At 36.8% G+C, this 25,566-nt stretch overlaps 1 protein-coding gene across 9 annotated transcripts in view; it reads left to right on the forward strand.

Moving 5' to 3' along the window:
- mim (missing-in-metastasis) overlaps positions 1-25,566 on the forward strand; it is a 116,404-nt gene that overhangs the window by 76,988 nt on the left and 13,850 nt on the right. For 6 of the 9 annotated variants that reach the window (XR_010517612.1, XM_065221646.1, XM_065221650.1 and 3 more), the window contains exons 4-11: positions 416-489; positions 19,197-19,651; positions 19,715-19,960; positions 20,164-20,241; positions 20,357-20,575; positions 20,887-20,992; positions 21,108-21,578; positions 21,684-21,848. Coding sequence is in view for 8 of the 9 variants with exons in the window: in XM_065221646.1 (XP_065077718.1) it covers positions 416-489; positions 19,197-19,651; positions 19,715-19,960; positions 20,164-20,241; positions 20,357-20,575; positions 20,887-20,992; positions 21,108-21,578; positions 21,684-21,848 (1,814 nt within the window). In the remaining variant the exon portion in view is untranslated. The remainder of the gene's footprint in view (positions 1-415; positions 490-19,196; positions 19,652-19,714; positions 19,961-20,163; positions 20,242-20,356; positions 20,576-20,886; positions 20,993-21,107; positions 21,579-21,683; positions 21,849-25,566) is intronic. The other 3 variants (XM_065221647.1, XM_065221654.1, XM_065221648.1) reach the window with 3 other exon arrangements.

Genomic DNA, 25,566 nt, shown 5'->3' on the forward strand with positions numbered 1-25,566 from the left:
GTATGCTGGGCATTTAAAGACTTCCATGATATGATCGTTTTCGTCCTCCGTTTTGCAGAGCAATGTGACCCTTCTCCAAGCATCTTCTGCCCAGCTCAGATTTATCTTGGCGTTTGCAGTTTCTCTTCCGAAGCATCCCTGCAGTTGCGTGGTATCCCGAGGGGTAGCCTTTAGCGAGCAACTTGTTAGCTGTAGCCGTCGAAAGGCGTATAGCCGTCGTCCCGGTCATCCTTGCGGTTTTTTAGCTCCTCTTCTTCTCCTGGTGTATTCATAATTTTTTATACTCTTGAATTATAATTCTTGCAATAATTTATCATTTGAACCATAGTTTAAGTTTTAGTTTAGGTAAAAAAATCGAATACATACATACATACGCCACACGTTTAATATTGCTCACCTTTTTTCCCTATTACAGAGCTGCGATACAAGCATTGGCAGTCTACTTGGAAGCATTTCAAAAAATTGCCGATGCCGCTACCAACTCTAAAGGTAAGCATTTTTACTTTATTTGAGAATCTAACTTCGGTCATTGGATTTGGTGCGTTTAGTTGTGCACAAACAATATCATATTATAAAGGGATGTTTGCTTTCGTCGATAGTCAATTCGCCGAATTTCTAGTGATGTTTTCTGCATCTGACACAATTAAAAAAAAATCATCGTGTACTTAATTAAACGCCATCGTATGTCATACGGAATTGAAAAATAACTGTCGATTTATTTCAATTCCGTTGACAAAATAACAAAGTAGTATTTTTAAATTTATATTATTTTTATTCAAATTATCCAAGATTGATAATTTGGGCCCATACATAAATTCAGCCATTGACTAAATTTTCAATAGCGACCAAAAATATCCATTATATCCCAAATATCCCAATGATGCGTTCATCTTGATAAAATTGATAAATAGCAGATTTTTAGCGATGGGCCCAATCTTAGATCCATAGGCCTACATTAGAGCCATTTCCCCTACCTATTGCTTTTAGGAAATGAACAAGCAGCTTTTAAAAGAAAGGAAAATAAATGCTTCTAATCTTCGAATCCCAGTTCTGGAACTTTCCAGCCTAATGACCAACCAATGAAAATCAATCGACCTAATGACCGATCGTCGGCGAAATGACACAGGTCGGATGCAATTCCCATTTTGCGACATGTCGTCTAAACATTTGTCGATCATACTTCTCCACGGGTATTTTGAGAGCATTAACTAAGGCTTTCAAAATTCGGGAAATACTGTAAACTAAATATTATAAATATAATGTGTTCTCAATAATTTCGACGAAACTGTTGGCGATGAAATAACCATTGCAAACGAAACCCAAAACAAGACGGGTTCAGTGGTTCAGTGCACCTCTCTGCTCAGCTAGCAGAAGGTCGTGCAATTATATGCTCGTCTATTTAACATACATTTAATTTTGGTTAATTGACAGTAACGTTTATTATGGATACGCACCAATTTCCTCTCTTCCTTTGACATTTTACCTAGGTAAAATTTTGCTAAGTCGCACCGTTTTCGAGATGTAGCGTTTTGAAAGTAGATATTTTTTTAATGTTGGTAAATGCCAGTTCCGAAAATATTTTTTCCCGAAAGATACAATAAAAATGCTCTTAGTGGCTCATCGATATGATCTAAATTATCCGGAATGTGTATGTTTTAAAACAATTTATTTTCTTGCAAATACATATTTTGCTCGTTAGCATATGCAAATACCTTATAATTGCGATTTTTCAAGAATGATCTCTTTTATTTTTACATTGTTGAATTGATATAGTTGTAATAGAAATCCATACTTTAATTCTTAGTAATATCAACAATTTTCTTTTCATTATTACAATTTGAAAATGTCTGACTTATATTTATCTTTCAGAAATAGGAATAAATGAGTGGTATTTTTGAGTTCCTTGAATGGTTATAGCCCTTGAGTATTGTTCGTGGAGCTCGTGCTTATGAGTTTCATATTCTTCAGTAGTTACATAACAAAAGAAAATAGTCAGCTGATCCTCGTTTCGCTTCTGAGCCCAATCGTATGGTTCCCTTGCATTTTTTTTATCGGATGTTCACGTTTTCTAGCTAGACTAGCTCTGGTAGCCATACGTTTCAGTGTTCCTCCATGGACTTTTTCCATGACCTTTTTGGTACGTTTAGAAAGCTGTATACGACAAAAATCACAAATTTTGAATTTACTGTTAAGTTGGTTCTATTCCGCAAAACCCAGATCAACCAATTTCTGTATATTAGTATCCGTGAGATTTCGGCAATTTTTCGAGCAACTTTTTTTAAACACGTTTATGCACTTATAATGAAAAGTATTCATTTTAACTACCACTTCTTCTTCTGAATTACTGAACTTAATCAGGTCACTTTATTATGTTGATTAAAGGGTGATTCGGTCAAAATTTGGTCAAGGGAAAACGCGTGTAAATCGGTGACATCGTTTATTTAAAAAATCAAATTAAATTTCTTTTTCAAGTTCAATTAGTATAAAATTCAGGAAAAATATTCAGTTAGGCTTCCGCTTTTCCAAATCCGAATTGCCGGGCCTTACGCTTGACCCCTGCCATCAGATTTTGTACAGCCACCTTGTCCACCTTCTTCGCCGCAGAAAGCCAGTTTGCCTTGAACTGCTGCTCGCCCTTAGCAGTTTTTTTGGTCTTCTTTAGGTTCCGCTTGACAATAGCCCAGTATTTCTCAATTGGGCGGAGCTCTGGCGTGTTGGGAGGGTTCTTGTCCTTGGGAACCACCTGCACGTTGTTGGCGGCGTACCACTCCATGGCCTTTTTACCGTAATGGCAAGATGCCAAATCCGGCCAAAACAGTACGGAACAACCGTGTTTCTTCAGGAAAGGCAGCAGACGTTTATTCAAACACTCTTTCACGTGAATTTCTTGGTTGACAGTCCTGGAAGCTATGAAAATGCTGCTTTTCAAGCCACAGGTACAGATGGTTTGCCAAACCAGATATTTCTTTGCGAACTTTGACAGTTTCATGTGCTTGAAAACATCTGCTACCTTTCCCCTTCCTTTTGCCGTATAAAACTCCTGTCCCGGAAGCTGCTTGTAGTCGGCTTTGACGTAGGTTTCGTCGTCCATTACCACGCAGTCAAACTTCGTCAGCATCGTCGTGTACAGCCTCCGGGATCGCGCTTTGGCCGTCGTATTTTGTTTATCATCGCGATTTGGAGTCACTACCTTCTTGTAAGTCGATAGTCCGGCTCGTTTTTTGGCTCGATGCACGGTTGTAGACGATACACCCAGCTTATTTGCGGCATCTCGGAGAGAGAGGTTAGGGTTTCGCTTGAAACTACCGGCAACTCTCTTTGTCGTCTCAGCGGCTTCCGGTTTTCGATTTCCCCCCGATCCAGACTTCCTGGCTGTCGACAAACGTTCCCCAAACACTTTAATTACATTTGTAACGGTTGATTTGGCAACTTTTAGCAATTTTGCCAACTTTGCGTGCGAGTAGCTCGGATTTTCGCGATGCGCGAGCAAAATTTTGATACGCTGCTCTTCTTGCTTGGACGGCATTTTGACAACTGAAGAGTGAATTCCAAAATCAAAATAGGAGCAACATTCTACACACACACACCTTCAAAATGAGGGGTGTTCAGGTTTTTTAAATGCAAAATTGAAAGAAATACGTCAAGTTGAAATTGACCAAATTTTGACCGTATCACCCTTTACGTGTCAGATTTGGCTTATATATGGACGTAGGTAATTCAAAACCAACCCACTTGGTACCATGAATTGCCTAGCAACAAGTTTATGAGGTCTATGTCTATGAGGTGCATGAAAAAAGATCGCGTTGTTTTATTTTTATATTTTAGAAGACATTTAATATATTGATGAGCCACCAAGAGCATTTTTATTGTAAAAGTTTCTGATCTTTCCGAAAAAAAATATTGTCGGAACTGGAGAACCGCGAAATACATTTAAAAATTGCCAAAAACTACCAACAGTTTTAAAATATATACTTTCAAACCGCTACATCTCGAAAACGGTGTGACTTAGAAACAAATTACCTAGGTGCTTTTTTATTGTAAATTGTGTGTTCTTTCATTATAAAAAATCGAAAAAGTAATTGGACCAAGTTTTTGATATTTTTCCAAAAACTTGAGTTTAAAAAAAAAATCTGAACTCCATCTTGACGAGAAAAAATGTTTTTAAGATTTTATTTGAAATTTAAAAAAAAGTTGGGTATTTTTTTTTAGAGTGCATATTTTTTTTCAAATAGTCTCATCTATTATCTGCAATATTGCCGAAGACACCAAACCGATCGGGCAAAAAGTTTTCGAGTAAAAATTTTCTGAATTTGAGCTTGATATTTTTCTATAGGCTCTTTTCAAAAGGCTGGATTCAAATTGGCGATATGAAGATGCACAATGGCATAGTCGGTCATAAGGAACGTTTCAGTAAATTAAAATGACTAATAAATGATTAGGCGAAGGAGGGGCATAGTGAACATGTGAGGTATAGTGAGCATCCCGCACATTGGCTCTGGATTTCCAGCTGCATGAAACAAATCAACTGGTAGTAGGATCAATATCATTTTGCCCCTCTTACTCCTACTGTATATTTTTGTTTCTTCTGGAATGAGGCGAAAATTGGGCAAAATGGGACTCTTCCTGAGGTCTGCACAAGATGAAACCATCACCATTCGATTTCCGCATTTGTTTTACATAAGATAAGGAATTTTGCAGAGCTCTTATGCAGCTGGTACAGGTTGGGTCCCTCTTTTTCCGCTATACAGGGTGCGTGACGAATTTTTGCAGTAAATGATATAGCTATTCTAGCAATGAATGTTATGTGATTTATTTTCTTTCGCAAAATATGGAAGTTGTAACTAATTTTATTGAAAAAAAATCGCCTTCCCTTTCGACGACTGTAGCGAGACGCTTCCGGAAACTGCCATATGCACGTTTGACAATGTTTTAATCCATAGATGTCATCACTACCTTGATTTTAGCTTTTAGGGACTTAAGTGTGGTGTTAGGGGTTCTATTGGTATTCCGTTCGACGATGCCCCGTACAAAATAATCCAACGGATTGATATCGGGACTGCTTGGGGGCCAAATTTCTTTCTCCCAAAATTCCGAAATATTTTCCGCAAGCCATTTCTGTGTTTTATTAGCAGTATGAGCAGGTTCTCCATTTTATCACTTTCCCAGGCCTTTTTTTTATATTATACACTGTTCTTTCAGACACATTTATCCACCGAATTATTTCTATTACGCTTACTCCGGCGCGCAACAAAGCGACAGCGGCTGGCCGATTGCTCTTTTGTTTCGACATCTTTACGTTTACTCAACACTGTTTGTTTACATCTTACACCTAATAGTATGAGCAATTCAGTGCTGCCAAATATATCTAAATCATGATCCGCAAGCATGAGAAATTACTATTTGAAATTTACTGCAAAAATTCGTCACGCACCCTGTACATACAATGGTTGGAAAGATCCACTATTTATCTACCATTTGCATGGAAGTTTGAAATAGATCGGTTGCAAAATCATTCTAAACAATGGTGTTCTAAGATGTTCAGTAAATTTTAAAATAATACTCCAAAATATAAAAGGAAAACAAAATACACTAATTTTGAAAAGAAAAATTTAAAGTAATGACATTTAGACTGAACCGATTTTTCTGAAATTTGGGCCAGAATTGTCTCTTGAGTTCTTATTTCAGCTGGACAAGATGGAAAATTGAAATATATATATGTGTTTTACGAAAACTGCTCTAGACAACCTGAATTGATTTAGATACCTAGATCAAAATAATTTTCATCATTTTTTTTTTCATATTGCTTTGGATGCATATCCTAAGAAAGCATGTAGAATGAAAAATAAATTTGGGCAGTAGAGGGTTAATGGGGCCACCCTTAGCTCAGTTGGTAAAGGCGCAGAATGTTGGAGGCGGCTGGGTTCGATTCCCGGTCCGGTACAGGAATTTTTCGAATCGAAAAATGTCTCGACTTCCCTGGGAATAGAGTATGATTGTACTTGTCACACACTTGCACTTGCCAATGCAAATATGGTACTAAAAGCTCTCAAACAACAACTGTTGAAGCGCCCAAGAACACTAAGTTGAGAGCCGACGTAAAGTCCCTGTAAGGGCGTAATAAAGCAAAAGAAAAAAAGGTTAAAAAATGATCGTACACACTTAGATTTTTCTACCGAGATCGGCTGTGCAAATCTCGGCAAAATAAGTTTCACTGAGATCTCAGCAAAAGTGACATTTGATTGCTGAGTCTCGGATAATGCTTAGCTGAATCTCAGCAAACAAATGAAATGTTTGCTGATATCTCAGTAAAACTTTTTTTGCCGAGATTTGCACAGCCGATCTCGGTAGAAAAATCTAAGTGTGTAGAACCACTACTTATTAAGTGATTCACGATTTTACCGCTCGGTATTTTTATTTGTGACCTGTGGTCGCTGTCACAAGTCAACGACAAACAACCGACTGCTCACACGCGTCGTTGTTTCATTTGCATGTGTTGATTTAGTGTGTTTTATGGTGTCACTCTTACCGCGTGCTTTCTGAAGATTGGCGCTTCAACTTGATCGCAGGCGTCGTGGAATGAAATGGCAAAGCATTTTTTTTTTATCAATTTTAGATCACGCACTAGGGGATCTTGCTGACTTTTCTCATTTCTCTTCCCGTTAGTTCAGCAAATTATGTACATATATATATATATAATAGGGAATGAACACTTATTTTTTTTTATTCCTATATTTTTAAGCTTTAATTTTTCTTCTGTGATCCCGAAAAATATTATCTTAAATCCCGGGTTTTTCAAAACACGGCCAACAGGATCTTCTACTTTATGACCAGAGAAGACGAGAGAAATCCCAACCCGAAAAAACGTCGACTGGGTCAGGAATCAAATCCGCTGCCTGCGTCACGAACTTGTTTTATACCCGCACCTTTGCTGGCTTAAATGCATATATGTATTTGCACGCAATGGTTTTTACCTTGGTAAATTTTGAATCTCTGGTGCTCAGTTGTTTTGCTGTTGTAAGTCCTAAATGAAGTGTATCATATTTATTTATGGACAACAAAACTTCTGCTTTGTGTGATACCAAATACCTACTGTTGAAGAAACTTGTTTTACTAATTAACTGTAAACAAAAAAATGGCTATTCAAGTCCACACTTATTTTTTTCTCGCAAAATCCGCACCCCGATGATCAATCAACCGTATACAACTATCACGACTAGACCCACGGAAGGAGAAAGGCATTTGGTGGTGCTATTAAACGGTTTTTTGTTTTGCCATTGATTATGATTATCTTCACTGAGTAGGTCAATTTGGTACTCGGTTCTCCTCGCGTAGCCTTCGCATGGTGGCCGCTATTCAGTGTGCTGGGAAACATGCCAGATTGGTGAATTGCAACACTCCAGTGTCGGCCAGCTATCATCAGGCCAATGTTGATGTTAAGGGTTGGTGATGCATTTTGATTTACTGTAGGTTCCATACTTTAACCACAGACAAACAGACATAACACATTGAATATTTCTCACTGTAAAACATCGTCGCTACAACATTACCGCCATCTGTTGAATACACAGTGGTGGGTAGTACGCTGAACAGATGGCGGTAGTGTGTAAACGTCAAACGCAAGGGAAATGACTATGCGCGCCACAGGTGGCGGTACTACCAACTACGATACTTTTAAATTGACCGTTAAATGCTTGTTCGATGAACAACTTGCGAGTGTTATGTCTGTTTGTCTGTGCTTTAACTATACACTTAACCAATATTAACAGGGTGTCGATTATCTGGAAAAAAAAACCCTGGAAAATCAGGGAATTTTATTCAAACTCAGGGAAATATGTCTTAATCAATGTATCGTATGTAGAAGTATGACTGACCTCCCTAGTTTCATACAACTTGATGTGTAGTTTGAAGGTTAAAATTTCATATTTTAAATAGAGTTACGAACTTGTGATTGCTAAGTTGAGCAGAAATTACTCAAATAAAAAGGTATTTTAATTCAACTTCCACTGGGGACTGTGTTCATACGGAAATTGTCATGCGTTGTTTGGAGTGCGACGAAGATAGTAATACAATATTTCTAATCACTGACTTTACTCTCTCTACATTGATGTTAACCTTCCACCCCGAGTTCAGATTTACGGTGACGAAATCAAGGTGGTCGACGAGTTCGTGTATTGGGCCTACTGGCATTGTGGCAGTGAATCGTGCTTACTTTGCACGGTGGAGGACGCCCTTGTCGAATAAAATTCGCTGTCGCACGAAGGTGACTATCTACATAAAGCTGGTATGACCGGTGGTCATCTGTGGCCACGAGACTACCCTTGTGGAGTATCAACAGCACCAAACGGAAGGTTTTGCGTACCATCTACGCTGGAGTACAGATGGAAAACGAAACGTGGAGGGAGTGAATGAACCACGAATTACACCATGTGCTGGGAGAATCACTACCTACAGTAGGACCATTGCTTACAAATTTAGCCAATATTTTGAAAGACAAAAAGGATTGTGTCTCAACCGTTAGTTTAAGGTGATTGGTGTCTTCAAAAAATTAATTACCTTTTTTAGTCAATCTTTTGATGTAAATGACGGTTAGTGAGTTCTAAATTTCTAATTAATTTCAATATTTAATATTTCAAATTCGGCAAGTAGGGTTACGGTATGTAATGTGGGTCTAGTCCTTTCATTCGGCCTATCACGCAAATAAATAATTAATTAAGGAATATTACACAAAAAATAAGGAAAATATTGATCACTGATGGTTGATAAATGTGTACCACACACAAATCAATTTATATCACAACATTTCAATACATTTTCAGCTCTCGTAAGTAATAAAACTGGTTGAGAATATCACAATGTTCGGAGTTTTTAGCCGCCATGACTTATAAGGTTAAGATGGGAAGGTTGACTGACGATCATCAAATGGCCTGATTATGGCATTTATTGATTGGAATTACCTGATAATACACACTAGACGTAAAACTTACAGTTGCTGTTTGAATATTTTATGTTTATTTTAATTGTTTAACAACGTTTTCACAAGTAAAACATGGACCCAACTTTAGGGACACATTTCTTTTCTATGTTCCTAACTATGGCCCATGAAATTCATTTGACAGCATATAGCAATAAGAGTAACGTCAACAATGTTGTTTTGCATTTGGATGATAAGGAACGAACAGGAAGGGAGATTTTTTCTGCCAAACCTGTATAATGAACATCACAATGTTCTGATTTAGATATTCTGCGGTCAAAAGACGATAAGCGAAATTTTTAATTTTTAATTTTTAAATTGAGTGATTTAATGTAGTTTTCGTAAAATTTTCTCTAAGAAATGTTTTGAGGAATGAAGAGCATTAAGTTAACAGTGATAGTGATAAAAAAAAATACATCAGAAAACGTTACCAAGAGCGTTTTTTTGAGGATCAAACAAGATAGGACGAAGTTGCATCCATAAATAGACCCAATTTGGGGACAATAGACCCATATTACATACATTTCCCTCGTGAGTTATTGTCTTAAAAAAAGTAAGTTTTTCAACTTTTCGTGGTTTCTGATAGCAAACGACATGATAAGCATATCTAAGCATACCATTTAGCAGTAGAATATCGTTTGCAGGTAAATTCATTGATGAGTTATGATTAAAAACGTAATCGATGGCTGCATATTAGACCGAGGTTAGGGACGTATACCCTATTTATAGAAAATAAACAGTTGTCATTGGTTGATCAATCTCACCAACATTTTTTTTGGAAAACCACTGGTTTATTCCCGCGTGATATTCGATAAATCCGTTGCGTCAATATTTTAGCAACAACTGAACACATTTTCTTCATTCCCACGCGAAATTATTCGAATCTTAATTTTGTCCCGATAGACCGAAACATCGCTAAAAATCAGGGTTAAAAATTAAGGTTGTCAACACATTAAGTCTCATTCAAATACAAATAGAAAACTTGGATAGTATCAAGACTACACAAGTTTGGTTTGCCGAATCTCGGTTATTCCGGCAATAAGTTTTATTGAGGTATCAGTAAAAAAAAATGCGGAAATTGTTTCGCTGAATCTTACCAAGCAAACGTATTTTTTTTCTGAGATCTCAGTGAAGCTTATTTCCGAACTGCTTGGTGGTGCCGGAATTACCGAGATTCGGTAAACTAAACTAAGTGTGTAGGTTTGTACTGATCGGTGAAAATTATATGCCTTTAATTTATGAACATCTTAGGTGTTGTCAAGATCGATTTGATTACACAGTTTTACAAAAACTTTCTATTTGTGTTGACCTATTTTGTGGCTTATTATAAAAGCAAAAAACGTTCAACGATTATGATCATTAAATTCTCCCGCAAAATACCTCACCATACACAAATGTTGTACTATAGCAGTTAGCCTACAAAGAAATAATGTTTTGAATGGCTTTTCTTGCTAATACAGCATGCTCCATATTTAGTACATTTTAATTACACTTGTTTACTAGCTGCCTATTGTGTAAGAATTCCGTTATACGCCAAATCTATTCAAACTCTGTTCAACCTAAAGGGTGAACACAAAATTAATGCCACAAACATAAACAGTTGTAATTTTTTAACCAGGTTCAACGACAAACTTATACCCGTTTTCCAATCAGGAAAACAAAAAGTCTTTAAAACATTGTACAGTTGCAAAAGTAACAATGATCAACAAATTTCCTTGCTTAACCACTGATTTCAAATTTGAGACTGGACATTTTTTTTAGAGCAGTCTATTCACTCGACTGTGACTCGGGATAAAAAATCTCCTAGACCGTCATAAAAATAGACGTTTGCAATATGGACTAAAGAACCATAACTGAAAATTTTAAGACATTTGGTAACGTATTTAAAAATATGCAGCTGTTTATGTGTGTGGCATTAATTTCGTGTCCACCCTTTATCAATCGCAATTATTTGTCACTAGAAGAGCTTCAATGTCAATTTACATACTTCGGCACGAATAATGTTACACGGACATCCGCTGCATACAGTACATTCATAATGATACAAACCAAACACGCTGAAGATATCGCTAATCCTATTGTATGAGGCATCAGTTTACTAAGGCAACACCGCATACAGTGGGTGACGTTCATTAGTATACATGTGTATCTTATGTTCATGTATAGTAGAATTATTCATCTTTTTCTTAGAAGCAACTAGATATTATGTATGTTCTGAACCCGTTGTGGTTAAACAGTTATTTATTGAGATCTGTCAGACACTAATCGCTGTTCGGTAATTTTTGAACTACGGAACTTTTCTGTAAAAATTAAAAAGCAGTGAAAAATTAAAAACATAGAAAATCACATCGTTTTTAGCATACATTGGTTGGTTTTGTTGCTACAATTTTCAGTAGCGGGTACGTATTTTGATGTGGTGTATCGAAAAATTGGTTTGTTTACATGCTATTCCCTTTGTGATTGACGTGTGAACAAATGTTTTCAACAATCGAATACAGGTATACCTCGACAAAACATAACTGTCACTTTTGACTTCCACCGTCAATATCTCGCTAATAAAGATTTGTGGCAACTCTGAGGCAAATCAGGAATGTCCGAAGTGAATATGTTATACAATATAGGTCCAAGAATGCTACCCTGAGGAACTCATGTTCTAACAGGCAGTCGTTCAGATTTGGAATTTTGATAATTAACCTGCAGAGTTCTGTCAATTAAATAATTTTGAACTAATTTCATAATGTAGTGTAAAATCAAACTTTTTGAATTTGGCAATCAAACTTTCATGCCAAACACTGTCGAAGTCTTTTTCTATGTCTAAAAGGGCAACTCCAGTTGAGCAGCCTTCAGATTCAGGTCCTTACACTTGGTCATTTATGTTACCGATGCTTTCAGATTCGTAAAATATACCAAAATCGTGTTCAAATAGAAATATTACCATAAGTCTTCGACATTACATGCCTAAACACAGAAAATATGTCCAAACACTCAAAGAACAGGCCGCGTTAATATATTTGTCAACCACTGTAGCTTTCTCATTCCATGTGTTTCCAAATTGTGCACCATGCTCACGTGAATATTGATTAAAAAAACACAATCACTGCACACTGCACCGACACGCAGCAAACGAAATGTAATGTTTAGCTGTTAAACAAGTGTTTCGTGATTGAGAATCATAAATAATCTATTATTATGTTTTCATACACTGCCGACAGAGGATCGGTTCTATGAATAGAAAAAGGAAAAGGGCCTGTAAACAGTACTCTTTTGAAAACCACACAAAGACTAACTGTTTCTGTTTGTACATCGGAAAATTCATTTCAAAAGTCAAACATGTACCGCTATAAAGGCAAAATGCTTACGCTCGCTCTGTCACCATTCCATCGATTATTGTTTCGTGTGTTTGCTTTAGGTTTACGTTATCGATCTAAGATTTATTTATCGAAAGGGATGGACTAGGTGGCATTTAGTAATGGAGTTGTAAATAGCTACATGAAGTGTATACCATGCCAAAGGTTTCAGTTGTTTCTTCGGCATTTGCTTGTAGCAAATGCTTGACAGCAGCTAACTAATTTCATTCGGTCTTGTTTAGACTACCACTCTATTTTTTTTCCAATAATTTGATGGCTGATATAACGAACAGTATCTTTTGAATACATTTGTTTTCACTTTTGCATCTACCTTAATCCCATGTAGCTAATGTATCAGTAGTGTTCAACCGGTGACATTGCCAGTTTTAAAATACAAATTTAATCAGCTTATGACCATACAAAGGGAAAAGTCTGATAGTGTGACGAAGATAGTCACACTTTCATTCAGCAATACCAACTGGATTTTACTTTTTATGGTATGCTCTCGCTCGTCGCGGAGAAATGACACAGTAAAACGAAACCAATTTGATTTTTATGTCTAAAAGCCATTTACATTTTAATTTGAATATCAAACAAACTAGTTCGATACCTAGGCGGAGTGATCATTTTTAGACTACTGTTTTCTAGGGTAGTGACATTGGTTTAGAGTCAGTATTAATTTGGTGTAAAAGCGATGCAATAGTACTGATATCAGTGGTTATCAATACTTAATATACTATTGATTCGACATTTTACTGATATCAGCACTTTTATGCGATACTTATGAGCAGTGGCGTCGCCCTAACCTCAATCTACCTGTTCAACAACTCTCAAAACGTAAACAAAAAAAACAATATTGGTTCCAATGGATAAACATCAGTGAAACTAGAAGACCCGATGCTTTTTGAAACTGATTTGAATGTAAACAAACATGACCCTAAATAACGTTTTCAAAGTTGTTGAACAGGTAAAAAGTGAGGTTGCGCGACGCCACTGCTTATGAGTAACCTCAAATAACGTTAAAACATGCATAGCATACATACATAGAAAAAAAAAATCAAATCTATATGTGATATATTGATTTTTTTTAACATGGGTTATAAAACATGAAAAATACAAGATACAAAAAGAATGTACTTACCAAAAATTTATCAAAAACATCGAGCTCCTAACTAACACAAACATGTTAATCATTAAATTAATGTTGAGATCTCAGCTTTCGATGATAAAAAAAAAATTAGAATTTCATTGAGTTTTTGTGGAATGACTTCGAAATAACAAAAAAGCGCTTATGCGTTTTGGACTAAGTGGTAAAAAATTGTTTGTTCCCAAATCACATTCAAAGTCTGTAAAACCGTTAAACTTACCATAACCAATATTCTAATTATCATTTACTATCGTTGAATAATGAAAAATAATAAACAACGCTTTGATAATTAAAACAACGTAAGGGATATCTAAAAGAGGCTGCTCATAAACTACGTAGACACTTTATGAGACATTTTGGACCCCCTTCCTCCTGGGAAATTTTTAAAATTTTGTTTGGGCCGTCAACATTTTGTAATTTTTGGTAAGTACTGAAAATTTGTCCTAAATCATTAAGATTTACCTGCAGTATCCAGGCTGGCCACTGCATCGGGAGAACCAGGAATTAGATTGTAATTATAAAATATGTGTTTTATACCTTTTATAGACCAAGGCGAATCAGTCAAAAACTGAAAGTCTCTTTTATAAAGAAAACTAACTAACCTTTATAAACCGAATTTAGTTCGGTGAAACTGACTGGGATCTTGAAATTTTATTGTACGCATGACATCTCAAAAACTTTTCGAATTACCAGAATCATTAGCCCTTATGCGTGTGAGGAATTCTACACTTTTTTCTACACCGTAATAGCCAAACAAGATCCGGGTACCCCGTCACGTACATAACGGTTAGTCTATTTTCTACATGCATGATCTTGAATTTATGTCTTCTGCATCTTTAAAAGCTTTCAGTGACTGAATTAACTAGATAATTTTATGAATCCCTTTACAGGATATCTTTATAATTGACTTATGATTTTTACTAGAATCACCCAAAATGTTTTCAGTGAGCATTCCTCACAATGATGTTATGATTCGCTCCATAATTGTCACGGAACTCTGGATTATAGTACATTTATCTTCTTATTCTTAATGATTATCTCCATATTTATTTTTTAAATAGTCTTGGTATATTCCTCAAAAATCTTTTGGTATATCCTTTAGAATTAAAAAAGTATTCTCCTGAATTTTCTATTTATTTCACCTCGGAATTCCACGAGAGTTTTCTTTGGAATTCTGTTGATATTCTACTCAAATGCTCTTGAGAGAATCTTGTCGGGGTTTCTTGAAATTCTCTTTAGAAAACTCTTGAACCTTTCATAGAATTTAATTTGTAAATTTCTTGCAGATCCTTAAAACTTAAAAAAATTACAAGGACATTTGGAAATATGCTCAAAATTCCCTGTGATTTTTTTTTTCTTTCTGGAGCTTTCTCGCCAATTGATTAAAATTCCCTCTGAATGATTTTTTTAAAGAATTCCTTTAAAATTATCTTCATATTTAGTTGAAATTCTGCAAACAAATTGTGTGAGCTTTTTCAATGGAATTACTATCGATATTCCCTTAAGGGAATAGTCCACTCAGGCGGCATGAAAAATAGGTCATTTTCACGATTTTTTTTTAGGGTAAATAACGATCAATTCAAAAAAGGAATGCATGGTTTGGCAATTGAAATGTCCTCCATCTAATTCCACTTAATTAATTTTGGTATCCATGACGGATACGTATTTCGACTACAATGTGCAGTCTTCATCAGTGTCATTCCCACTAAAGAACTTATCAAAATCTAACCCCCTTAAGTACTCATCCTCTAGGTAAAAAAGTCAAGATCATAGGTATAAAAATGAAACTACAATGTGTTGAATCGGAACCTACCTAACTAATAAAAACCAAAGATTTAAGTAAGCTAAAGGAGAAAAATCTATACAACTCTCTAATAAGGAAAATCCCCAAAGGCTTGGTGGCCATCATAATGAAGAAATGAAAATACAACAGCAAAAACCCGAATGTAGCCACCTATGGTGTGATCAGACCCTTCTTACTTATTGAAGTTTATTTATTTTATTGTCATTATCAGTGACCAAGCCCCCCACACCGTGTCATCCAGTGACGCTACGCCACTGCCTGGGGGTACCCGGAATATATCCGGGTGTAGTCTATTTGGTGAGGCTACCAATCACCTTATCATCGTATTTTAATTTGATTTAATGGGTTTTAATTCAATTCATATTCAAGCAACTTCCCCGGAGTACCCGGAACATGTCCAAGTGTGTCCAATGGGGTCTGGAACACTTAACACGACTTGCATTGATCTTATTTTTGAATTCTGTAGTAATTTGATGTGTCGCATGATGGTTTTGATACGTTTTCCTTTAAATTCAGCGTGAAGGCCCATATTCACCGGATCTTATTCCGGCCATATCTCCGGAACCGGTTCACCGATTCCAAAACCGTTCAATAGCGTTCAATGGGACCCCAAGACCTATCATTTGGCGCCGAGTTTGTCCAAATCGGTTGAGCGGTTGCTGAGAAACGTGAGCGCATTCATTTCGTTACATACATACACACGTACACACATACACACGTACACACACACACACACACACATACATGTTCCGATCTCGTCGAGCTGAGTCGAATGGTATATTATGGTTTTGATACGTTTTCCGTTAAATCCAGCGTGAAGGTCCATATTCACCGGATCTTATTCCGGCCATATCTCCGGAACCGGTTCACCGATTCCAAAACCGTTCAATAGCGTTCAATGGGACCCCAAGACCTATCATTTGGCGCCGAGTTTGTCCAAATCGGTTGAGCGGTTGCTGAGAAACGTGTGCCCATTCATTTCGTTACATACACACACACACAGACATGTTCCGATCTCGTCGAGCTGAGTCGAATGGTATATGACACTCGGCCCTCCGGGCCTCGGATCGATAGTCGGGTTTTCAAGTGATATCTATACCCTTTTTTGTAAGAAGGGTAAAAAGGTTATCTTCCATTTAATTCCACTTAATTAATTTTGGTATCCATGACAGATACGGTAGTTACCCTTTGATAGACTCTTTTACGCGAGATAGTCTCTATGTTACGCGAGAACCTTTAAGATATGATATTATTGTCCTCTGGGCCCAAAAAAATAAATACTGCTCAAAGAAATTTTTTAGCAGTATTATACATTTTCTATCGAAAATCATCACAAAACAAAATGAACCCTTAAAAACAGATTAATCTACCTAGAGGTTAGACATACCTTTTGACGTATAAAGAAGGTAGGAATAAATTTTTTTTTTGGTTATATCTCCGGAACACCGAGAAATCGGGATATAATTTGATAGGGTTATGGGAGTCATATACGAACAAATTAGAACCGGTTGCACCCAAATTGGTTAAGCCATATTAGAAAACATTTACATTGAAAAGTGTTTCGATTCCTTGTCTGGAATTGCTCATAGGTCATCAAATTGAAGGCTGGCTCATACCTAAGCAGACAACGGCGCCGGTGGTGTAGTGGTAAACGTGATAACCTCTCACCCCAGCAGGCCTGGGTTCAATCCCAGTCGGCGCCGCCGGGATGTTCTAAGGCATAACATCTCTGATCACGCCTTCCTTCGGATGGGAAGTAAAGCCGTTGGTCCCCGGTTCATGAGTTGATGGGTCGATAGGTAGGGTCCAGGTGTGGGAGCTGCCTTCCTGGCACGTCGGTAGCATTGGTGCTCAGCACGGAAAACAAGATCGACGGAAAAAAACAAACCAAAGAAAAAAAAAAAGATACCTAAGCAGACACTGCAGACTTAACTCTAGTTTGCATTTTTAATTTTGCATTTTAAATTTCTTTTTATATTTATTGTGGATTGAGTTCAATCACGATAAAATAAACAGCAAATTATTGAGTTTGTACATCAACAAGACATCTAAAAAATATTGTTTTTCATGTATTTTATTAATGTTGTTATTGAGTAGGGATCACAAAATGACATACGATAAGTTAACTAAGCTTTAAACATTGGACGTAGTAGTAAATATGTCTTTTTTCCCAAGATTTCATGAATGACTAATGTTCATTTTTTAATTATCCTTCGGGCGATAAAGTTTGGAAACTACTGCATTAGTTGCATTAGGCAAAAATTGTATCCTGTCATATGATGTCAAACCTAATATATGCGTCGATACAACTCAATAACGGTTTCGTTAGGTCTCATTGAGCAGAAGATTAACTGTGGCCAAGTAAATCAAAACAACATAAATAATCACATCGCTATCAGTGAAGTAGCGGCGATTCCACTATAATTTGAGCGGCATTGTTGAAACACAGGGCACAAGTGAGCTCATGTGTTGGTGGGCTCATTTAAAGTCGGCAGCAATCAACGACAGAAACTGATACGGGGGAAGCCTTCGTCGTCACGTCACCCATATCATGGTCCACCGATCCCGCCGTGCGGTCGGTGGTTGCTCCATAATAATTGTCCATGTCTGTTGCAGGGTAATAGAAACACAAAACTAATAATAATCGTGACGACGCTGTTAGTCATGATTCCAATGATTTATTAATAACAATGTATCCGCGCATTATATGCATGTAAACAGGGGCAAGAACTTTCACCATGTTCGTTGCTCGTGGCCATTGATGGTATAGCTCAAAGCCTCTGTACATCCGTCACATTGTGGACGACAACGAAATGTACCTACATACGTCTTGGGGAAGATAGATGCATTATATTTGTTTAACTTCTCAAGAAGGCTGCAGTGGTAGTGATTGATTCCCAGAAATTTTCCCATCAATCGTGATAGTTTGAAGTTATTTTTTTTTTGTCGAACAGAAATTGCTCTCATAAAATTACTCGAATAAAGTTCTGGTAAGAAGATTACGACACTTGCGGGTCTTTAAACATTCGCCAGCTTTCCTTCGCGTTAGAAAAACTTAAGTATGATTAAACATAAAAAAACCTCGATTACTATACCAAGCAGGGTTGCTAATGAACAGAACCCCAATTAGAATTTGCATTGCGTTAACGGTGTTAACGTCATTAACAACCCTGATCCCTTCGGATCCTAGAACACATCCATGTGTGGTACATGTACTTCTAAAGACCTAAAAATGTATTGAAAATTTACCGTCCCAAATGTATGTCAAAAAGTTGTTGTGGCAAGTGGTGAAAACAAATAAAATTTTATCAGAAACACAACCAAAATCCAAAAACTGTATAAAAGGGTATCCTCATACTCTAAGGCAAGGAAGGGGTTTAGAATTTCGTGACAATCAATATATAAGGCATAAAAAAAAACACGAAAAAATGTTGCTGCTAATTTGCTAATTTTTGGGTTTGAGGTACTTTTATAATATTTCAGGAAGCGCCCAAAAGTGATCCTTGTACTTGCGTGACAAGCTTTCATTGTTGTTTCTATTGAAGCATTATTCCGAGAACAACCTGTAATACCAGTTGCGAATAAACGAGTAGCAATTAAAAGAAGGAGTGTAAATAAACTTCTAGTTTCAAAAATCGTCGATTCAGAGCGATTATGCCAAATGTTCGTTATGTCAAATGTCAAATACATAAAACGTCATTATGCCAAATGTTCCAGACCCGTCAAGAATACATGTTTTACATGATTACCGCAGAAACGAGCACTGCTCGAATCTAGAGATCTTAACTCAAATTAAATTGATGAACACAACCAACAAGTTCAAAAGCCATTGACTTATGTTATCACATTTTGTCGTTTTTTTTGTGCGAGAGTACACCATCAACAACAGCGTTATTTACTAAACAACGTTTCACTTTTCACTTTCAGGTGCAACCAAAGAGATTGGTACCGCACTGACACGGGTATGCTTGCGCCACAAGGCAGTCGAGACGCGGATGAAAACCTTCACCGCTGCCATCATGGACTGTCTGATTGTGCCGTTGCAGGAGAAACTGGAAGACTGGAAGAAACAGGTAGCCATTATAGATAAAGACCATGCCAAAGAATACAAACGCTGCCGGGCGGAGTTGAAAAAGCGCTCCAGCGATACGCTGCGATTACAGAAGAAAGCCAAGAAGGGTCAAACCGATAATTTGCACATTCTGGTGGAGTCTTCCATGCAGGACGTGACGTTGCGGCGATGCGAGCTCGAGGAGGTTGAACGGAAATCCCTCCGCTCCATCATGGTCGAAGAGCGGTCACGTTACTGCACCTTTGTAAATATGCTACAGCCTGTGGTACACGAAGAGTGTGAAGTGATGTCGGAACTAAGTCACCTGCAAGTAGGTTTATAGAACATTATAGCAGTTGTTGTGCTTGCTAACATTACATTTACACATTTTTAGGAAGCAATGCAAATAATTGCGGTAGTCACGAAAGATCCCGCAGTTCTGCCTCAAGCATCTGAGGAGTTAATCCTAGAATCGAAAACAAATATCAATCTCTACCCGGACTCACCGGGTGGTTCCAATTCCCAAGGAGCTTGCTCGAACTCATTAGGATCTCGTAAAAGTTCCGTATGTTCGATTAGTTCGATGAATAGTAGCAGTAGTGGCTCTCCAGGACATCAATTCCAAAGATCGCTATCTCAGGTGAGACGCAATCGTTAAGTTAGTTTTGTAATTATTTGTTACAGTTTTGTTCAGGCTCGGCTGTGAAATGCAACTATAAGTTAGATGCATGAATTTCTAGTTTATTGTGCGTTTTCTATTAAAACTTGTTCTTTTTAATGCTTTATTTGTTTAGTTGATTGATTTATTTTTATTTTTTTTATTTTTTACCTTTCGTTATATAGTACTCTCCGGCGATACGTTTGAAACCAGGTGAATCTAGTGATAGCGGATTTTGTTCTTCGCCAGCTTTAACTTCGCAGGTTAATTTAGTTTTTGACTAGTTTGCTTTTAGAATTGTTTTCTACATTACTCATGTTACGCTAGAGCTGGTATAACTTTTCACTAATGGTTTATTTTGTTCAATTGTACTTTAAGGCGTCCACACTCGCTAGTCAATCTCATGCCGTTTCTACATGGCCACCACATACGCAAGATGGTACGAGCTCCGCTGACCGGCCGCACACAATATCGTCAGCATACGAGAAAGGTCACCAGCGGCCAGCATTAACTGTCTATACGTTCCAGAATCCAGAAACGATATCGGAAAACCAAAAATCTCCTGCTAACATATTGTGTCGGCCACCGCTTCCAGTTGTGAGTATACACGTATGCATAGCAAATGGTTATGATTTATTGATTTATATGCGCACAAACTTGCCTCCTGGGCAATAACTTTTGCGTTACTGTGAGTATTTATTATTCATAAACTGACGATGCTGTCTTCATCATGGCGTGTCTGCTTGAAAAGAATGCTTTATTCATTAATTTGACACTTTTATGGCCTAATGAAATCGGAGAGTTATTGCGCTAAAGAGTTACTGAACTTCTGATATTTTTTTTTAAATAACCTCCTTGCTTTCTTTGCAACGGAATAATTAGTTAAATGTTTTCTTCCATTACCACAGCGATGTTCGTCACTCGAGAGGCCATTATCGACATCTTCCATAAAGAATTCCAATTCGAATGTTCCACGACAGTGTCCTTCGCCGATTCCTGCCCATATTACCAAAGGTAAGCATACTACCATATATCTAACTTAGTTTTGCTAAAACTACTTATAACTAAATGATTGCGGTGCATTATGACGATAAATAACCGTACACTACACGATTCACCAACTTTACAGAACACCCACAACTACAACCCACCTACGTCAATATGACGGAACTGGCATCGATGGCTGCCTCAAAGAATACTAACAATAATAACCAAAACGCAACTAACCAGCCCCAATCGTCGGCGCAACTGCCAATGCAACCTCAACAAATGGGGTATCAACCGCTTCAGCAGCCAAATTCGCCGGTGTTATCGTCGGCATCGTCGCTCATATCACCAGATTCGAGTGCCACCAACGCAATCAGTTCACCAGATGTATCCGCCTGTAGCACTCAGACACCTCAAAATACGCCTCAGGCTGGTTCACCACAGACGCCTATCTACAGTAGTAGCTCGGTGATTGTTCCTACAACCAGTGATAATATTGTTGGTGAAAATGGTGGTGGTATGAACACAGCTAACGGTGACGGAAGTGGGCCTCCTTTGACTATCATCGATGGAATCGCTAGTCCAGAAAGCGTGGCTGTCGCCGGAAATGAAAGTAATAATGATAGCAATAAGGCTCAATCGTCGTCAACTACGAGTGACTTCGATGATAACCAAGCAAAACAATCTAACACTAACAACCCATCCCAATCCACCACAGATAAAGATATCCTTAAATGTACCGGTTCAGTTTTAGAGAAAACGTCGATGTTCGAGCAACAGATTAACAATAACCAACTTGCACCCTCACGAAGCGAAGCCATCTACGGTAGGAAGGGTGAAGATATTTACAAAACTACGGGTCTTCTGTCGGAACGAGATGCAGGTTAGTAAACGATGCCTCTTTGTCTGGTCCAATATCTGATATCTGCAAATGATTTTACATCACCTTTTGATGATGCGATAAATATGCTTTTGATCCTTAATTGCTTTTCGGCTCGAGTGCATGCAATGATTAAATGGTGTCTTAGTTAGTTATTTACTATTGCATATTTTTTGTACCTATTTGAACACTACTGAGAGGACTGTACGTAAATTTCCCCGAATTGATATGCGCTTTGATACAACTTAACGTAAGCAATTAAGCTGTCTTTATCGGAAATATTGTTAGTAAAGTTTATAGTTTGATTGATATTTTATAGCTCGGGTTCTTAATGTTTTTCTAATCGTGTACCCTTTAGCAATGCATGGTCAAATTGTACCCCATCATTAGGAAAAAAACTCGAATTTTTTAAACAGGGTAGCCCCAATAAATGGCAGATTTAACCTCAAGAATGTTAAAAGATTACACAATTTGTGTAAAATTAACGGCTCTCCATTTATGTATTGATCTACAAAAATAGAAATATGCCCAACATATTTAAAAACAATTCTTGTGAGGTACAACACAAGTTAACAAGATTTTACTTTATCAAGACAGTTGATGAAAACGCTTATTTTATTCTTACTACTATTGTCATTTTATTTCATATAAAACATTCACAAAAATGCATTTATTATCAAATTTTTTTAATGAATTTCTAGGATTTTAGAAACAATGTTTCCAAGTTATAAAATCTTATTTACAAATCTCGAGAATTCTAATTATAGCTGCCAATTTTTTATATCGACGAAAATTTTATAAAATTAGTCACATTTATTGGCAAATCAAAGTTGGCACTCGTGGAGAATAGAAGAACTATGAAAGTGATGATGGTTTCAAAATTTTACACGGTGAGGTATACGAGTACAATCTTAAAATGCTTCTATTTTACAAATTGAGCATTTTATTTAAATCTGGTTAATGCTACGTTAGTAGAAAACATACGGACTACTCAATAAACATATAAGTTAGAAAAATAATTTATTTTCTGATTTTTAAGTGTATACATAGATTTCAGCTTTTCTACCACTATAGCAGAAACCAGATTGAAATAAAATGCTCCATTTGAAAAATAAAAGCATTTTAAGATTGCATTTGTATACTTCCCCGTGGAAAATTTTGAAACCATCATCACTTTCATAGTTCTTCTATTCTCCACGAGTGCCAACTTTGATTTGCCAATTAGCCAAAGAAGCATTGCAATTTTACGATTCTTCAAATATTCGAAGATAAAAAAAATAACGAATAGCTGAGCTTGAATTTTATCCAAATTTTCCCAACATTTTGCAACTTTGATGTGCTTAAACTAACTTGAGAGGGGGGCTAGAGGGAAATGTGTGAAAATGACAGGAACCAATTCTTTGTACATAATTTTATAAACGCTATAAGCACAGACAAACAGACATAACACATTGAATATTTCTCACTATAAAACATCGTCGCTAAAACATTACCGCCATCTGTTGAGTACGCTGAACAGATGGCGGTAGTGTGCAAACGTCAAACGCAAGGGAATTGACTATGCGCGCCACAGGTGGCGGTACTACTAACTATGATACTTTTAAATTGACCGTTAAATGTTTGTTCGATGAACAACTTGCGAGATTTATGTCTGTTTGTCTGTGCTATAAGAGTGTCTGTTTCTGGTTGCAGGGTGGAAGTCAACCGAGAAAAGTCAGAAATTTATTTTCATCAGGAAAAGCCTACCATAAAAACAATCTTGTTGCAATGGATTCAATCATTTTTGAATTTCACATACGTGATAATGGCACATGTTTTAATATACTCGAATAATTCAAGCAGATCAAAACTGATCATTTCGTAATACATCTACGGAATTACAGCAATTTACCTAAAGTAAGGATTGAACAAATATATTATGTATTTATCGTTATTTTCGATGATTTTCGATGACGATTCACTCGCTTATTTTATGTATATAGTTCAGTCTTTAATTGATCATTTTCGAGTTAGCACTCGGTGTGAGAATGTTTTTCGTATACCTTCAGTTTCTCGCCTTTTTCGTTTTACTGCTGTCAGTTCCGAGTCTATGTAAAGTAATGTGCTTGTTAGAGTTAACCCTCGTTCAGCCATCTTTTAGCATCGAAGCATGGATATTTTAAAGCTCGTGCTAGTTAATCATTTTGCCCATAAATGAATTCACTCTTATTCACTCAAAATGAGGCAAAATACTTCTTCTACACAACACAAAGTTTTGCAATTGTATGCACGATTTTCATAGAAACAATTTAAAGTAAGGTTGAAATTTGGATCCACATTCTATTTAAAACACTTATATTTCAAATTTTGTTTGAGGAACTTTTAAGAATTCAGCAATGAAAATGTTTATACAGAATCATCAAAATTCAACGGGGCACAATACATTGCAGTGGAAGTGTGGAAAAGTTATTGGCCAGAGTTGAATTTATCTGATTTTAAAAGCAAATCATGCTGGGATTAAAATTAGTTTGTTTTATTTTTTGTTAGGCGTCATCTGCCGCTCAAAGGTAAATGCTTCGAACGAATTTGATAGCAAATATTACATCCTAAGAATAAAGGTTTGTGTATTTGCTAATTTTTCTATGCGTTGCTTCCACCTTCACTCAAACGCAGCGCTTGATATGATGTTGCCAGTCTTTTTGATATGATGTCTTTGGTTCTAGTTTCTTGTCCTTATGCTTTGAAAAAATTCAAAAATACCTTTAACACGCAGCGAAAATAATTTTGAACACAATAAACACTGTAGTTTCACTTAAACAAAATAAATGTATTATTTGCCGGCATAATGCATTCCTTTCGAATCAACAAGATACATGCGTTTAAATCAACAATATCTTTTGTTGTTATTCGGGACAATATGTGTTGTACCCTGCCCTAATTCCACGCGGCACCTAATACCGTGGGTTTGGCAATTAACTTGACAACTTCTAACAAATTATCGCAAACGTTAGCATATCGAGTCATCTTTACTAATGCATAACAAATTTGACAACTGGTTACACACTGGTACAACACAAAATATTAATAGAATAAAAACCAGAGCACCGCCGTACTTTTTATAAATAATAAAACGTATGTTTTGCAGTCTAAATCAATTGAACAAGGCTCTGGACAACGTTAGAAACAGAGGTTCTATAAATGATGTTTAATATAGGGATGATTCTAAGAGTCACTCTTCAAGTGCGCGATATTAGACATAATTACCGTGTGGTGCCCCTTTACCGCTCGACCTCCATTAACCATTCATTTTTTTTTAAATGGCTGAAAAATTAGTTTGAGCACACATTTTACCGTCTAATTCACTCATTTTAAATGCCTTCTGTGTCAAAATGTCAGCTCAATTGATCAATTGATCATAGCTGCAACATGCCCAAGTTGGCTAGTTTGTATGAAACTCGACCTATTGTGCTAATTTAACGGCCACCACTGTATGTACTTGAGCTACACTCACATTAAAGACATTAAACTATGTACTTGAGCTACATTCACTTAATTCTATGACTAGTCGTAATTGGGCCGAATACTCGAAGCTTACCCGAGGTTAGAGGGATAAATTATTGATGGATAGGATCAAGGAATGAGCTTGGAGGTGCCGTTTCGCTGTCTCATCAGAGCGTTGTCACCAATATGAACGGTATATAGTGCGGTAGTATGGAGTTCGAACGGTGAATTTAAATACTTG

Source organism: Ochlerotatus camptorhynchus, unplaced genomic scaffold (genome assembly GCF_037179485.1).
Source record: "Ochlerotatus camptorhynchus isolate MF236.1 unplaced genomic scaffold, CSIRO-AGI_Acam_v1.1 ptg000146l, whole genome shotgun sequence".
NCBI lineage: Eukaryota > Metazoa > Arthropoda > Insecta > Diptera > Culicidae > Ochlerotatus > Ochlerotatus camptorhynchus.